General features: G+C 42.7%; 1 protein-coding gene across 1 annotated transcript in view; it reads right to left on the bottom strand.

Annotated features, from left to right (window-relative positions):
• The window catches only part of arhgap21a (Rho GTPase activating protein 21a), a 44,535-nt gene extending 26,616 nt beyond the window's left edge, over positions 1-17,919 (bottom strand). Inside the window, exons 1-3 of the mRNA XM_080489841.1 lie at positions 17,436-17,919; positions 13,552-13,740; positions 11,198-11,219 (exon numbers count right to left, since the gene is read on the bottom strand). Coding sequence (XP_080345967.1) covers positions 11,198-11,219; positions 13,552-13,740; positions 17,436-17,747 — 523 coding nt within the window. The 5' untranslated portion in view covers positions 17,748-17,919. The remainder of the gene's footprint in view (positions 1-11,197; positions 11,220-13,551; positions 13,741-17,435) is intronic.
• Between the last annotated feature and the right edge of the window lie 702 nt (positions 17,920-18,621).

Below are 18,621 nucleotides of genomic sequence, written 5' to 3'. Positions count from 1 at the left end.
AGGCTGCAGCATAGAGCCGACATACACACAACTTGTGTACTATCTGCCTCTCACACGAAACAAGAAAGAAGGAAGATTTCTTCATTAAACAATTTCATCTTGTACGCATTTCTTTTAATCATGACTTGCTCTCAACGATCACCAGGCCGTCGAAATGGCACAAAGGTAAGCGCTTGCAATTTGATTGGTTTGTGAGACATTACACCTGCAGCACACCTTCGGATGATTAAGAGAATATATATCCAGCCTGTGTGAACTATGCAGATTATCCACTGTTGAAATAGTAAAAGAAGTCGTGGACAAACGTATCCAAATGTACAATCCCAAGATTTAAGATGTTCAAATAAAGTCATGGTTTTTTTTATCACCATCTCTCTCTTCATTACAAATTTGTATTTACCCCATGTTGAAGTTGAATATCCTTGTGTGGTGGTCTTGCTTTCCCCACAGCAACAGTCACAATTAAAGCTGCAGATCACTCTCATTTTAAATCAAATGTAACAAACTTGTATTATTAAGTATAATACTACAGCCTAACTCACACTGCAGAGTTTAAATCCGTTACACCGTTACAATGCCAGTATGACTAATGAAAGTCAATATGAAGCTGGACCCTTGATACGTTTGGCATTTCTGTTGGAAAATATCTGCTGGAAAACCCTGATCAACGTGTTTTTCTTGCATTTATTTTAAATGACAAAGCATTCAAAGATGTGTTATTTTCCATTTCTGGGTAGCTTCGTGACAGAATATATACACATGAAAATTTGTCTCTAAAATTAGATGAAAATTCATCATCGTTGGTCTTGAAACCCTTCCGCACAGTCAAATCAGAGCTCATCTGTGCTCTTGCATCTGACGGAGGACAGCGGGGAGCAGTCACAGTGTGCTGACACGACTGCATGTAAAACAAGCCACAAGGGGCGTTAGAGTCACGCAATGTTGTGTTATGTGCAACGAGGAAAATGAGCAAATATTGTGTTAAAAATACTAATTCATAAAGACGGCATTACTGTGCTTGGGACTCTAACCACGACAGAAAATGTCTTTCCCTGAGACATATTTCACAATCTCACTGCACGTCAGCCGCCTCTCACACCCTACAGGCTTGTCGGAAGTGCAGCATCACAGCTCACACTGTTCTTCATAGACATTCCTTTTTCATGCCCCGAGCAGCAGATACAAGCATTTACTCGCCACAGGCCACTAGAATTTCCACTGCACTGCAGAGTCCTCAACAGCTGCTGCAGGTCCAGTTTGTTGCTTCAGTAACATTTTATGTCTGAACCACCCACATTTTAAGAATTTTTTTTTATAAAATTTATGTCTGCTGCGAGTATCCAATCATAGATAGACGCCTCTCTGCTAGGAGGAAACAGTCAAATGCATCCAGCAGGAAATGTGACATTTAAAGTGTGTCACCTCAGATGTCCTCTCCCCCATGCCAGCTTATCCGCTGCATTTGACTCTATGTCCCCCTTGTGGAAGGAAATGTCATGACACGGGATTAACGTTTATGACCGGCAATGTATTAAATTACAGATTATCTGTAGTATAATATCTAATAAAAGCGAACACACCAACAAAGACAGTTTAAATAATAACTGACTGATTAGTTTCTAACACCCTGGTTTAGTCAGACCTCACCAGGGTAAATATGGGAAGTATGACAGAACCACCAATCAGTAAATGTCAAAATAGTGCGTTTCTGAAAGAGACTTTAACGAAGGAGCCAACATTTTCCCTACTTTACGCCAAAGACCCCAACCTTTCCTTAAAGAATAATATTTATATCCATGTAACAAGCTGCATGTGTTTATCTGATCCTGGAAAAAGCATCAATGTTCATCTGATCCTGAGCTGTCCATGCAAAGTAGTCATCAACAAGACCTTTACACAACCTAAACAAAAATTAAACCGGATTTAACTTTGCAGATGAAAGATGTTTTAAAAATTTTTTTAATGCAGAATCTCTAAAAACAAAACAAAAATGAGAGAAACATACATTTTCAATATAAAGAACAATTAAAAGCCAGTGTTTTGAGAGTCACACTGCATCCAGAATCTTTTCATTCACCCTGACATCATGAATAAGTCCACTGGGCTTGGGCAGCAGTAGCTGCAGGCCTCTTGTTCATCCAGCAGAAGGCAGCAGAGGCTGTGAAGTGACATGTCTCTCGGGGACAAACTACTCCTGTGGGTCAGCCCTGTGTTTACACTCTTGTTAACCCTGGTTTTGAGTACAAATTACTAGGCGGCTGATGGCAGGACAAAAACCTGACATGCTGCAGTGGCTCTTCAGCGTTTCAGCAGGATGAAAACCTGCACTGATGCATGAAGGTGCAACAGTAAGGACGCAATTCAGGCCATGACTGACCTGCAGGTCAAGATGTGCACAAACATTACGCTCTCCCTTCGGTCCCTCACTCTCTCTCTCTGTCACAAAGTCAGATTCCCAATCTAAAGCCAATCTCGCTGATCTCCTACTCTGCGGCACAAATTGGATTCTGGAAGTTTCCATGCCCCTGCAGCTGGATGAGCAGGATTAAATGTGCAAATCTAAAGCTTTGGATATATTTTCTTTTAATGCTCCCAACTGTCTTAGCGAAAGCATAAACTACTGTGTGGATTAATGCAATAAATCAGTCTCCAAATGACTTTGGCCCGGTCCAAAAACACAAAATGAGGAGTTGAATAACCACAGCAGCAACTCCTGGGTGGTACTTGAGGGAAAAAAGTTTTACTGGTGGACTAAACACTGAGTACTTCCACTTTGATTCAAGCTCAAAATAAACATCGGTATACTGGAAAACGGATCTGCCCCAAAATACACGTGAATAACTGCAGGTATTTACTTTCAAAACTGCAGTAAAAGGCATTTTTACAAGATTAACACCCATGAGTAGGGCTGTGGGTGGAGGAGCCCTCCCGACAGATCTTGAGCTCCATCCTGCACTACTGAAACCAGTGCACCGGTACATTATGGGCAATGACAGAAGGACTATGATGGCAGAATGACAATGCAACAATCATGTGATGCAAGAGGAAATAGGTTGCCGTTTCCACAGGGACGTTTTTCTTGGACAGATGTGATTCGGTTGGAAATAATATCTACCCATTAAAGTAGAATTTGTATGCACTGATATGAATGTCAAGGCTAATTCCCATGGTCAATCCTTATTCATTTGGGATTAAAAACACTAAAGTCACAACAAACTCTGACACCAACATGCATTTTTGTTTGTTGGAGTTAAAATATATTATATTACATGTGTTTATTTGCGTATATAAAGAGGTAAAAAAAAGCAGAAATGAATAAAGAAATTCAATGTTTATTTTCAAAGGGTTGCTTTTATCCACTGCAAATGGATGTCTATGCCAGTGTTTGTAACTGAATATCAACAAAAGAGCTTTTGTATGAACCACAACTACACCACACCTTTATCATAGATTGAATAAAAAAAGACATGACTGATGATGAGGATTAAATAAATTAATACAATGTGTAATCCCCATGTGACAGGACTGGACACCAGCCAGCTGATCACACTGTGGTAGGTTTTTGATGTATTATGTATTATTCTGATGGCTGGATACTGAGCAACATCCGAGGGATGGACAGCCAATGAAAACACACCTCTTGGGGAAACTTGGTTTAAATTTGCATATATTTAAATGTTTATTAGTGGGCACTGTCACTTCTTGATTAATTGGTTAAAAAACAATGGGAGAATGGTGTGTGATACTTTAGCTTGTAAATATGTTCCAGTGTTGTTATTTTTCTCTACAAATAAAAAACGTTCTGGTACAAAATCTGCGCCCTCTGCTTTAACCCCGACTCTCATTGATTTGGCCATTTGGAACTACATTCAAATGCTTGAGCTGACAAGTCTGTTTGCTTACACTCTGAGCAAAACGACAAAAGTGAACACATATAAGCTCCAACACCAACTAAATCAAACCGGACTCTCGGCGGTTTGCAGTGGAGAGCCATTCTCTGGTGTGAGCGAGTGTCAGCGCTGCTCTCTCTTGGCTCTGCTCCCCGACTGCACAGCTGGGCCTGGTTGTGTGGGCCAGCTCCCCGCTCCCCCTGTTGTTTTGGGTTAGATAATGTTGTTCTACAGAGGGCCGGGCCCGCTGCATTAACCCTGGCGTAATGCTGCGGTGTGTCCAACTCTTTACCATTTGTGTCACTCTGACCAACCAACCTCGCTTTCATGCAAATGGTGGGGATGGAAAAAAAATAAACAAACGGGAAACTACGCAAACGTGTCAAGTGATTCCAACACCAAAAGGATTGATGGCTATCAGTTGCAGCTCACTTCCGGCTGAGAATGATGAAGATGCACATAATCGTGGCAGAAAGTTCCCCCCACCCCTCCCCGTCGCGTGGGAAGGTCAAAGCATGAGTGCACTTCAAATACATCCACAAACAACGTCCTTCAAAGACACAGAGTGTTTTATAGTCAGAAAATAAATACTGTAACTCTGCCTCTGCTTCTTCCCTTCCCAGCCACACATTCTGTATACAGTTCACACACACCGGTCCAAACACAACTCTGCCCTGAAAGCTTAAACTCTGCTCAAGCACCTGCTCACCCGATTCCTGACCTCGGCCGCACACTCAACAAACCCACATCCTCACAAACGGCGCCAGCTGATGGAGAATTTACCCGTAAGGCTTCGCTCCCAGATTCAAACGCAGGTGTCTCAATGTGCTCACAAGCCGCAGTTTGTCAAGCCGGGCACACGCTGAAGCAGTCCGTACGACTCAAAGCTTCTCCCATCACTGCGAAAGGGGCAAATTAACAATGGACGGACGCCGAGACACATAGTTAAAGGCTGAGGCCAACATTTACATGACAGCGAGAGACCAAAGACTTCAAAGTTGCAAAAACATAAAGCATTTTTTTGACAACCATTTGGTACAGATCATTAAAAAGTCTCAACTGGGACCCAGCCAAAACATTCCTGTCCTTCAATATATCTCAGCATGGCAGCCATTGGTGTGCGAGCGCAGGACTGATCATTTGAAGTACATTGAGATTGTTGACGTGTTAACTTTTCCATTACTGTGTATTTACAAAAGAATGCAAAACACAGGAATTAAATGACATAAACATCCGAGACATAACGAAAAATATCTGACGCTCGTGTTTTGTTTGTGTTAAAGTTAAAACTGTCTGACAAGCAACGTTTCAGGTCATTCGAGGGAACAAGTGACAAAACATCTGGAGACAGATGGGCTTTTTGCTTGTTTCTCAGTTCCTAAGAAACAGTCGAAATGAGCCCAAACTCTTCACAGGAACACTGGAAATTAAATCGGAGCTTAACAAGAGCTCACAGGCAGAGCAGAAGGACTGTCAAGCTTTAGAAAACTCCATGTTGAACAAAGAGTGGACGTAGTAAAGCAATGTCGCATTCAACAAGTGTGGGCAATTAAAATGCCTGCACGGTGCAAATAAGCAGGTCTGTAACGTTAGAAGCTAACAACCTGAGATAATGTGCAGTTTGAGCTCGACCTGATGGACCTCGGAAGCAAGACGGCGCCTGATTAACATGAATTCTCAAGATGGTTTCAGTTCCTGACCTGCACAAGAAAAATGCTTTTTTTTTTTACATATTGTAAAGGATTTTTCTAGCGACTGATTCCAAACAAAGTGCATTTATATTATGTGCATTCTCTGTGTGGAACTGCTTGTTGTCAGTTGTTTAAGTATCTGAATACTTTCTGCTATTGTCTAACGCTGCAGATATTATGTGGGGGACTTAATGAATTCCTCTGCAAGGACTCCAGGCAGGAATGTAGAATCAGTCAGGCTGTAGTGGCAGGTTTTATTGTGCCTCGTCAGATTCTTTTGCAGAAAAATCTCCTTTTCTAATGCTTGGAAAATTAGTCTACACACCTGCTACAAGTCAAACATATTTTGGTTTGGAAGAGAATGGAAAATGTATCATCTGTTTATCTGACATTATCGACCAAATACTCCAATGAGCAATCAACAGATACTTTGACCTCAGTGCCATTCTTCAAACTTCTACCACAAAAAATGGCAAAAATGAACATGCATGCCAAAACGGCACTTGCTTTATGGCATTTTAAGCATGCACCAGTAATAGGCTTCGGTAATAATCCTGGAGTGGAAAACCTTGACTCTTTCTCTCGCTGGTCACTGCAAATGCAAAACATCACAGGCGTTGCTGTAAACTTCCTTTAAATTGTCCTCGGTCTCCGTGAAATGACTCGTTTCCCTATCAGAATGTGATCAGCTGGGCTCAACATCATTAGGAAACTGAAGTATTTCACGTCTGTTCAAGCGGGTGTAGAGCTAAAGTGGAGGTAAAACGGGCTTCGTGGGCGTCTGATGGGCAATGCTCAGCCCAAAGAGCACGTGACCATCCGGCTCGTGTGACAATGTCTCAGCAGAGACGAGATTTAAGAAGTGCACCGACTTATAGAGGGAACTTGGGGTTTTAATGGTCTATGTCAGTGGTTACTCAAGCAGGCACGTATGAATCACTGTAGGGGAATTAAACTTGCAGCCAAATAGAAATGAGAAAAAAATAAAAAGAAGAAGTATGTGATTAAAATGAAACTGCATTTGATGAGTTCAATGATGGGCCGAATGAGAAAGAGTGAAAAATAAGAGGGGGGTGGGGGGGGTGATGGCTGGAAAGGCAACATGAGAAGCAGACAGAGAGAGAAAAAGCAAAAGGACAAAACTTTGGCCACGGCTTTGTTAAAAAAGGTGGGGCATCAAATAAGCCCACTGGAGAATACGGGGGAATTCTGTTTGCTTGTGCTGCATTACGTCCCCTCTGCAGAGTTTATGGGAAAGAACAGAAATTCAAGCGAAAGAATAAGAGGGGAGGAAACAAAGAAGTTTCTACAGAGAAGTTTCACATTGAATGAAAAACAAATATTTGAACAGATGGAGAAATTTTATGTTGCTTCCCTGGCTGCGCTGTGGTGCCACGGTTTCATAAACACCACACAAAACTCCTCACTCTGATTTTGGCCTTTGGAAAACTTGCTAAAATACACACGTGAATAGAAAAGACATACAGGAAAGGGAAAGAGGGGATAGAGACAGGGCAGGGAGGGAAGAAGAGAGGAAGTGAGATAGAGAGGACGATTTGGGATTGGTATGTACACAACCGCTGCGAAGGGAAATAAACAGATCCACATTTCAGGCACACAAAGAGGCAATGCTGTTTTTTTGTGTTTCCAAGATGCAGCCCGCTGCATACGTCCTGTACATCGGTGTTTGTTTGTGGGTGCGCGTACATCAGTGTGTGGGTCTCTGTGTCTGTGCTTTCTGGAGGTTTGAAGTATTTCCAGCAGCAACACCCAGCTAGTCAACATGCGGTCAGTCATTCCCCCTCCTCCACCTCCTCCCAAACACTCACAAACACACACATGCCTGGAGTCGAGCAAATAAACTGCACTGTGCACCTCCCAGGCCCAACTCCAGCAGAACGCAGCTATTTTTTTTTCTTTTTCTTTTAAGACATTGAAATAATCAAGCACATGGGACTTACTATCCGTCTGGGTCTGTGTGATCAAGCATGTGTGTGTGTGTGTGTGTGTGTGTGTGTGTGTGTGTGTGTGTGTGTGTGTGTGTGTGTGTGTGTGTGTGTGTGTGTGTGTGTGTGTGTGTGTGTGTGTGTGTGTGTGTGTGTGTGTGTGTGTGTATTCATATGGTTTGCCGATGACGTTAAGCGGATGTTTTAGATCTCACAGTTGTGATTGTGACCAAGCAGTGTCCACGGTTGTCACATAGCAACAACAACTATTTGTAGACATCTGTTAGAACTAACACTTGAGTAGAATGTGTAGAAAGTACGCCGTTGGTTCTCCAAGTCTCTTCGTGCACCGGTAAAGAAGGAAGAACGTCAAACACGATCGCCACTTTCTTTTTGGTTGTGAAATTGCTCAGGAAATGAAGTTTAAAAGAAAAAAGAAAAAATTAGAAAAAATGAAGAACACTACAATAGTTGAATGAATTATAAAGATGTAAAGCATAGGTGTCTTTGGTAAGTTTCTCTGCCTTTAGAGGCAAATTCCTGGGGTTTCTGGAGACTCTACTATTTGTTTTTAAAGTCAGTAAAATAAATGTAATGTTGGGAGCAAAATTCAAGAAGTAGAGCTCATTCTTCTCCCTAAATATCTTATTTCTTCAGTAACCTGAATGTACCTGATTTTGAAGATAACAAGTCTTGGCATTTGAGCTACAATCATTTCACCCTGAGTGACTGACAGTGCACCAGTACCAGTGTACAATCGAAGGATGTTTCTGAATAATGTTGCTTTCACTGATGCTGTGCTCCAGTCGCCTTGGACCTTGAATTGAGCAAGTTTTTTTACCGAGTTTTAAAGGCAAGGACCTCTTTTATTTTCCGAGGGATCCCATTGTTTTAGATCAAATTTAGGAATCAGCTGTGAAGCAACCGGAACGCAGTATTACTTCTCCAGGACCCGGAGAAAGGTTCAAACACACCTCTCTGTGGAGACGTGTGTGATGGAATGCATTAGGACTTAATGAAAGAGACATAGAATTAGATCAAATTACATTGCATTCACAGTGCATTGTACTTGGCTTATAAGTTATGCACATAAATGATGCCTGAGTTCTTAATAGATTTAATGCAGCCGTCAAATTTTCTGGTAAACCATCCTTCAATCCTTCACCATTAAACGACCAAAAACTGAGGTTTGGCCTCTTCAGATTTGCAGTAATACTGACACTGACATAACATGCTATCATGTAGAAGAAAAATGGATGTTTTTTACTTGAATATAACCAATTTTTTTGGGGGGGGGGGGTTCATTCAGCATTGAGTTACACAGTTAAGTAAAGGTCACCTATGTTTTGAATTCATTTCAAGACCGGTGCACTTGATTTATTAAGAAATGGTTCTAATGGTGGATATTAAACACAAGTGTTTTGGTTCCACTTTCCATTTTGAATTCTTGATGGGTTAAACTCCTCCGGTTGCGGTCCCTCGGGACACTTCCTGATATCGGTTTCAGATCATCCCACTACCTGCATCATCACCATTACGGGGTCTCGCCACCCGCCGAGAGGCAGAGACGCTTTCATCAGCGGCTGGAGGGAAGCCAAGTGACTTCTTAGGAGGGCAGGTCTCCAGGTGAGGATCATTATTCACCACGTTACCAGGGATGAATGTTTCTGGTGTACTTGCCACACAGGGTTTAATGACACACAAACATGCTCGTATGGGGGTTTTACATGACCTCTTCCAAGCGGAGTCTCGCAGACGACTTCAGAAAACGGCGCAATGCTGCCACGCAAGAATGCGCAGACACTTACCCCTAAAGGGTTTCCTCTTGCCACAGTGAGGCTCAATGTGTGTGTGTGTGTGTGCATGTATTGTTTAATGTTTTTAGGCCTGTGTTGACTGAGACGGGTGGATGAGGAGAAGTTAAGGAGGCTGGGATGAGGGCAGAGTGAGGAATGTGACACCACAAGCCAAGAGGAATGATGAGGGACACTTACAGGAATCTCTCAATTTCCCGTCCAGAGGCATTGAGGAGTCAGATTTATCGCAAAGCGCTCCCCTCACCCTCCCTTAAACGCAGGATTTTTCACTCTCACTGTACGCTCATGCCGCAATTATTTGCTGACACACACCTGGTAGGACTTTGGGGCCATTACAAGCATAGAAAACAAGCTAATGATGGTTATCTACTCCTTTTTGTGCCTTGAGACTACAATTTGCAATACAGAAGCTTACAGAAAAATGCTGATCTTTATTTGAATGAAATTACAACTGATGATTTGACCAAGATGATACATGGACTTTACTTATGTGAACACTTTCAACCAGCTTGAGAGGCCTGAAGTATTACATGATCCATCATTTTTCACCCAGTCGCACAGACAGAACCATGCACGCCATCGGGATTGAGATACTTTTCAGGAAATTCGACTGCAAGAACCAAGAACCATCACAGAAACTGGAAACGTGGTCTAAATTTAGATACAGAGCAATTCTTACCCCTTAAACGCCCTCGGCGATGCCACAGTAATAAAGAAAGGCTTTGAAACTTTTGAGGCTGGCCACTCACTGTATCATATTTTACCTGCCAAACACTCTGCAGCTGTGTGCTATTTTTCTCTATGTGTTTTTTTGTCATTGTGCTTTGATCAAATTCAGTATTTGGACCTTGTTATTAGGATTTGTCTCCTTTCCAGTGTTACCTAAATGTAATTAAGCACAATCACCAAACCGTGTCCCCACAATTGGAGTTGTGGTTCCATTAATTGCTTTTCTGTGGATCAGTGGAAACACGAGCAACAATGGGCACACGAGTGACTGAAACTAAAGGTTCCAGGAACTTTTGGTCAAAATTCAATTGTGACACATGCTTTGTTTGACCAACAATTTAAAACATGTCACATTTGCTGCACGGAAATGCAGGATATCAGTGCCCTGCAGCAAAAGATAAAAATTTGAACGCAGTTTATTTACATGTAGTTTTCGTGAAACCTTCAGGAAGCCAATAGAGCCACATGTGGCTCCAGAGTTACAGGCCTCAGATGTAGACAATCTTTGTGAGTCTAGGCGTGCAGATGTAGGGCTGCTTAAGAATGCTTCTGAAGAGGAGCAGCAGGGCCATCCTCCTGCGTGCATGCTGGGCTGCAGACGTGAGCGGAATACTGAAGGCCTGGAATGACAGGCCGGATGCTCCGAGGAATGCTGAGGCCTCGCCAAGCTAACCGCACATGCTGCTCAGGACTGCCACTCTAAAGAGAAACGACTTCAAACGGTAAAACGCAGCATGAGACACAACCTGCCCGCCTGACGGCACACACAGAATACAAAGCAACCCCATCACGAGGTTTTCCTAAGGACTTTACCTCCATTGCCTGGTGAAATTGGTGCTTTTATTAAGTAACTGATGGGGCGGAATTATCAGCACTACTGAGGCGTTCAAACAAAGACACACAGCGTCATCAAAATGCATCACTTTCTACCTACAAGTAGTGAGAATACGTTCACGTAATAGACTGTCAATCTTAATTTGATCTGCTATTCTGGGGAGCGTCTGAACACGAGCAAGGACTAAATGGTTTCTATCTCCTTGTCATTGAAACACCTGCGCTCCAGAATCACACACTCTGCTTTATGCAGCGATTAAATAAGTGAAAAATTGTTTTTACACACTTACCTCGACTGCCATTTTCATCATCCTGGAAGAAGAAAAAAACAAAGAAACAAATGTCAGAATAGCTGTGGTTTAATTTGACCTTTTATGAATTTCTTGTTCTCATAGAGTTTCATGCAAATACACAACAATACAGCAGATACTGATAACGTTATTCTTCAAAGGACGGGAAATGAGTCAATTATTCAAATAGGTTTAAAAAAAACTAATTATTTGGGCCCTTTACAAAAAAATTAGGATGAATAGTTGCCAGCTAAAGACTATCAATAGAAAAGCTTGGGTTTTTATTTAAAGAGGCAACTTCAATGGAAACAGCAACCCTCTCTATCGCAACTAAATGCACAAGGCATGTAGAACATACACAAAACATTGTCGTCGTTTATTGAACTGATTTTCTTTTAGGGGAATCAGAAAATAAAGAAAAACTTTTGGTATCGATAAATGTTACAGACCAAAGTTTATTAGAAATGATCGAAGAGCAATAAATCACTGTACAAACAAACCATCCTCATATCGACTGATAACCATAATGATGGCCAAATAAAACAATCCACAGAGAAAAAGACCATTAATCATCATCAAATAGAGATCTGTTCTAAAAACACTCTGACAGTTTTAAGAATGAAAAAAAAAAAAAAAAACACACTTCCTACCCATATTTTTCCCCCCATTTCCTCAACACATAAAACCTTAATTTCCCTCAGACTGCAGTTAAATTCCACACTCGCCGCTTTAATCCGCCTCCCCTCTCTCTCTCACACATATGTTCTCCATGCATCCTTTAAGACTCTGCACTCTCCTCAAGCTTTTCTTAAGACGGCCTGACCCTCCTCAATCTAACCCCAATATCCCCGCACTGCGATTAGTCAAGAGCCGTGATCCAAAGGCCCGAAAAGCAATTACGATGAGGAAAGATGAATGTGCCAGCATGACGGGCTGTTTTAACCCCTTCACTTGTCAGTCGAGGTTACATAATTTGAGGGCTGGTTGAGGTCTACAGTGAGCTTGGTCCGAGGTTTCACCTCAACACTTCACAGAAACACATCTTATGATAAGGAGTTTGTGAAAAGCCAGAGCAATTTTATGACACAACAGCTTGTTTTGATGAAAGGCTTTATAACAGGATAACTAAATGAATGCAATTTGTGCCTGGGAACGAGAGAGGAATTTTACTGCTTTGTATTTCAATGTTGGAGAGGGGGAAAAAAAAAACCCAACGTATTTGTAAAGTTATCTTGTATGAAAAATCACAGACGAACAAACTGGCCAGACTGGACTTAAAAGAGACCCAAACACAGCAGTGATACCCAAGAGGACCTCTGGGAGAAAAGCCTATCTCTGTGGTTACACAAATGCCTGAGAACCCTGACGTGCCACAGTTCCTCTTTCAACATGAAACGCCACAGCCAAAGCCTATAAACAGAGCAGAGTATGCTAACTTTGTAGGAAATCCTTCTGTGCAAACACAAGAGGTTGTCAAAATACACTTCAGAGAAAAGTAAACCCATCTTATCCTGAATTATCACGTAGAAAACGAATACAAGGCGGCTCACGATAAGCTTTGGGAAAGTGGACTCAAAACACCAGTCCTTTTTTCCCCCATTAAATGAGACCTGGTGTCGCATGCACCCAAAAGCCCTTTCACCCGCATTAGTCTGTGCCCATTAGGAGGCGGAAGTGCTGTAACATCAGGATTATTACCAAAGGGCAGATGTTATCCAGAGGAGGGCTGGCAGAGTTCCCAGGTGGGATGACACAAGTCAAAAAAAAGGCATTAAAAACAAAGGGGAGATGCCGTAGTAGATAGACTGCACTTCTATGGCATGTTTGAAGTGTTCCACATTTCCTGTCTGAGTCGACCATTCACACACCGATGTTGAGGCGCTCGCTTTTAATCAGGAGCCGCTTGGCTTCAGTGTTTTGCATGAAGACACTTCCCCATCAATGAGAAAAATAAGAACGTGAAATAAATCAGTGGTGCCTTCTGATAAGTCCCCTCATAGATGTTGTAATATTATAAATTGGTATTTAGAGTAGATTGTAGGCATGTATTTTACAGTAACTTCATAAGAAGGTTTATATTATAAGACATTTTCCCAACAGTAATTCAGTTCTTTAAGTTTTGTGGCCACGTCAGACTGTGTCCAGATGTAATGTGACAAACTGGGCATATGTTTCCGCTTCAGCTTACATGCTGCTATGAGCACAAGAACAAAATGACATAATGATGAATTGATAAATAGGTCACATTAAGAAAAATGTCTTGCATAAGATAAAACACCAAAATATGTCTTAGCTCTAGTTTAAGTAATAAAATCATAAACAAGCATGTCAAAAGCCTGTAAAAGTTGCTTCACCTTCAGTGAGTTGTGGACGGCAGACTCGGGCGGGTAGACGATGAAGTGTCGCAGCGTAAAGCCGAAGCCCTGAGAGGTTCGCCGGAGGTGGAGCGTCTTGGGCCCCGGCCAGCAGAAGGGCTCCTCTTCTGCCCCGGGAGAAGCGGTGGCCGACCCCTCACTCTGATCGCGCCCATCCTTTTGCTTAGCCTGGGCAAAAACAAAAAAAAGTATAATTAATTTAAATCATATAAGCAGCATAAATTCTGCACTGTTGATTCATTATCCAGGAAGGTGACAGTGTGGCAGACATGCTTATTTGCGTCATTGCAGAGTAAATCAGTCACCAAACAAGGACACATTTTTCCCCCGAGTAATCAAAAGATCGGATTGTTTTCTCTTTTAGAGAAAATACCACCATAGAAGAGCTGCAATGTGAGCAATTTCATCTCTCAGTATTGCTTTCCTTTCAACACAATTTCCAAGATCTAAAGTCTGCTGCATTCAACAAAAAAAAAAAAAGAACAAGTATATCATTATGTAAACATGCAAACAATTCTTCTCAGTGTTTTCATTTAAACTATGATCTCAACCCAAGAAAATGATCTTTGGATGCCATTGGGGGAGATCCTGACCACCACTGCAGATGCAACACATACTGACTGATATGAAACCAGTCATTTCCACATAAAAAGTTGAGCCTTGTAATTGTGCACAGTGGTAAAGAGAGTGGTGTGGCTAAAAGTACAGAACTGTAAACTGTTTCTCAGATTAGGAAGGAAAAAAACAAAAACAAACCACCAACCGGTTTTGTCATATCTATGGATTTTGTGTGTCTTTTTAAAATCCAGATGAGGATGAGAGGTTTTATTAGTATCTTAAGCTTTAGTGTCACTATTAAAAAAAAAACTAAACAATGGCAGATCGCAAAAGTATTGAAATATCTGTAAATATTCGTATTAGAAGGATTCATTTCCACAGAGCTCAAAATATTCTCAATAAAAGTTTTACTGTTTCTAAGATGGATGTCAAAAGAGTGAGATTTATATTACAATCTGTAAAAGCTGTGGATTAAGACTTCAGGTGTGTCCCAGGTAACAGTATTTTTGCAGACCGTGTTGACGACTGATGAACAATTGGCCATAAATATAGTCAAATAATTTTCTTCCTGACTGGTCGTTAATGTCACAGATCACAAGAGTGCCAATATAATGTACATTGTCATTTCAGTCCCAATTGTGCTGCCCAGAGCTCCAGAGACACGGCCGTACATACATGTGGCTTCAGTTACTGCACATTTGGGGCTTTGCGGGGCTATTTGGCGTGTTTGCCCGATGACAGAAGTATCTGCTACATTCCTACTGTGACTAACACGGGATGAAAACATCCCTTAAATGCTGGCAGCTCTCAGCTTGCGTAACGTTACCTTTGTGCCGACATAACAGAAACACATGGGCTGCGAGGCAACGGTTTTAGGTGCCTTGTAAGAAAAACGCAGTTGATCACGCCTGACGTTGGAACGATGACGAACTTGTGAAATCACGCGTCCTACAAGACCATGTTCAAATAAAAATAATGAATCACGTGTAATTCACCAGCATGCAGCATTGGTAGTCGTAATTAGACACCAGCCTTCTCTTGCCGGCTGCTGATTATTTGGACCAGTTGATGATGTCCTGACATGTAAACCAAGAGTCAGAATAGTCTGAGGCCTGAGCTTCTTTCTCCTTGAAGGAGCTACTTCAGCAAGTAGTTAGCCTCTGCCATAAAAAGAACACGCGACATTACGAAGTTATAGATATGGAACAGACACTAAAGAAAAGCACAACAGATCCCTTTAAAACCCAAATGTGCCCACATTGGCGTGCTCTGCAGGTTAAATGGACAAAATTATTGCAAAGAGATGCAGTGTAACGTGACTGGTTAAAATTAGAAGAAAAAAAATGGCCCAGAATATCACAACTGGTAATGATAAATCGGATAAAGAGATGAAAAGAGGGCATCACTCACATCTCTAGGTATTAAAAAGAAAAAAAAACAAAGCATAGAAACAGTCAAAGAAATATGACATTTGTCCTCGTTTCAATGGAATGTTTTCATAAGGATGGAAATAATTGCAAATAATTTCATCATTATGACAGGCTGAATCACCCAGAATTCTTTTGGTTTATAGACAAAATGTTTGACCAGACCATGATCAATACATTCATATTTTTAAAAAAAATGCACCACATCGTTCCTGACATCAGCGCAAGTTTAAATGTTGAATACCATTCTAAAATTGTGCCGATTTGTTTCCTGAAGAAAGAATCTAATGTGCTTCCTCACAGATTTTTATGGCAGTGAGCTTTTTGAGGTGAGAGACTGACATATGTCATCGAACTATTGATGGGGGCTGAACCGCTGCACCATGGGATGCAAGTTAGCGGTTACTGCTAACACTTCCACAGTGACTCCGAGCATCTGCCAAGAACATCAGCCTCAACCCAGATCTCTCCGCGGGCCCTTCCCCGACCAAATACGTCTTTAGGTATGGATCCAAAACAAAGACATTCTCCCCGCCACCCCTCTGGCTACTCTCTCCATATCTCCCCTCGTTCGCCTCGTCTGGAAGCAGCAGATGTAGGGAGCAACGGCTGGGCGTGGTGTGGTTACTGGTATGACTGGTGAAATCACCCCCAATACCCAGCGGTTTGGAGCTGGAATCGAGCCACAGACCATAATGTAAGCGAGAGAGGAAAGATGAGACGAGGAGGAGGAGGAGGAGGAGGAGGTGGAGAGGGAAAGGAGCTGATGCAGGGCAACTCTGCTGTTTGTTTGGATTTCATGCTTAAAATTTTATGTCCCATTATGCAATAGCTAAGCTGTTAGGCTTAAATGCCCCCTGGCCAAGGCACACGCAGACTTTCCATCACTATATATAACATCTTGAATTATACAGCAGACAGGAAGCAGAGGACAGTGTGGGGAGGAACTGCTGCTGCTGGTGGTGGAGTCCCACAGCAGATATATTCAAAAGGAACAATACTGTAAACCTGCTGCAAACACAATCACCTGAAAAATCCCGCTCAATTATGCATGCAATCTGTTCATCAAAACAGTTGCTAATATGTGCACGGCGAGTTTGATGTGTGACTTGCCATATGGTGCTGTACCCCACAGGACAGGACATTTGCATGCATCTTTATGCATATGTGATGAGAAGTTTGGCTGGATTTGAATGGTGTGGACTAAGCTTTTCTCCCAACTGCTTTTTTTTTTTTTATATATATATATTTTTTTAAATTCTGAGTCACTCCTGCAGCTTTCAATCTCTTGCTGTTTCTTTCCACACTCCTTTCCCCACAGGCTTTCACATTAGTCACTCTTGTTCACTTTATCATTGGAAAAAATGCCTTCAATGCCCTTCCTTTTGGACCGACGCTGAACAATGACTGCATCCAAATTCACTGGAAATGGAAATAAAGACGAGTTAAGAATATATCCTGAAAATAAGTGAGTGCACTGACAGCTGAAATGAAAAGATTATCCCGAGACAGCAAACTGCAAAGTGTCATTCTGAAACCACCATAGGGACCAATGACAATAAACGAAACCTAACCCAAACACACACACACAGACGCACTCGTGTTACAAAAGATATCGGTCAGTGAAACAGGACTACCCTGCTGCTGGACAGCAGGATGACGCACACTAAATTCCTCAGACAGCACAACAAAGTGTAGCCGCCCCTAACCTCTGCTCCCATCTCAAATGCATCCTATGTAAGTCTATACACCTCCTCTGCCGGATACTGATATCAATGTTAGAACAAATCTTTTTTGAGTATTCTTCAAAAAGTGGAACTCAACTCAGCTCCTCGCAAACCACAGGGATGCACTCCATCCCCAATGTCAGACCCTTACCCGAGATCGAACGCAGTTCTTCCGAGAGGCTTCTCGTAAGCGAGCCCAGGACACGCTGCGATTGGGACTGGTGAGCCCCAGCTCCACTTCGCCCCAGTAGGCTCGGGCCAACAGCTGGAACCAGAGGCAGTACGGCTCGGACAGGCAGCCGTCCACCCCGGCCAGCCGAGCCCACGGGCAGCCTCCGGACGTCGGGGAGGGAGAGAGAGAGCAGCATCCTTCCGCATTCACGTCCACATCCCGCAGGTCGGGGTGATCCTTCAGAGGACCCGGCTTACAGCCCGGAGGGAGCCCGTTCCTCTGGGCCAGCATGGCATAGCCGAGCCTGAGGTGGTAGGTCCAGAGGGCACAATAGATGAAGACAATCCTCAGAGAGCACCCCTGTTTCTGTGTTATCTACCTCTCCTTCTCTTCCAGAAAGTCTACTCCGAGTTACCGCCTAAGCCCATTTTGCTCCCTCTCTCTCCTCAGTCCGGCTCCGACTGTCTCTTCTGGTCTCAGTGTGGAGAAACAGGGCTGTTCCTCTGGGCGTCCCACAGACACATGATGTTTCCACTCAGCCGAGAGGAGAGCACAGCGGCTGAGTGCACTGCAGAGCCCGGCCTGACTGACTGACGCACCCACCCACTCACCACACAAAACTCTCTGAAGTATGCACACACACACGCACACACACACACACGCACACACACACACACACACACCAGGCGGTCCGAAATGAATTCTCTTCCTTTCCTCTCCCTTTTTCTAACTCTCCGCCCGCAACCTTTAAAAGTTTCAGATGCTGTGCGCCTGCCAACACGCACTGGCCGACTCACGTGCCGAGGCTGATCAATTAATCATAAGAACAAATGAAAGGAGAAAACAAAGGGTTCACGCAAGGTATTGAAAAGAAGTGAGAGCAGCAAGAAAGTTTTTCAGGGCCGGAAGAAGCAGAAGCAGGTAAATCCTCCAAATGTGACAGAAAAAACACAGAAAGTTTTCACAGCTTGCGGGGGGAAAAAAAATCAAGTTGGCCTAATGCAGATAAGAAAGCAGATGGGTCTTCTTGTGGAATCTATAAGGCACAAAAACGTACAACTAATCCACCCACCTCTCCATGCCTGCAGCTCATCTGGCAACAACAAAGCGTTAATGTCTGGGTGGCACACATGGTGGTCAGAGAAAATACCTGGAGTTGCATAAA

The sequence above is a fragment of the Lipophrys pholis genome (genome assembly GCF_963383615.2).
Source record: "Lipophrys pholis genome assembly, chromosome: 20".
NCBI classification, from domain to species: domain Eukaryota; kingdom Metazoa; phylum Chordata; class Actinopteri; order Blenniiformes; family Blenniidae; genus Lipophrys; species Lipophrys pholis.
Note: the sequence above shows the minus strand (reverse complement) of the source record. Positions and strands in the feature narration are given on the sequence as shown.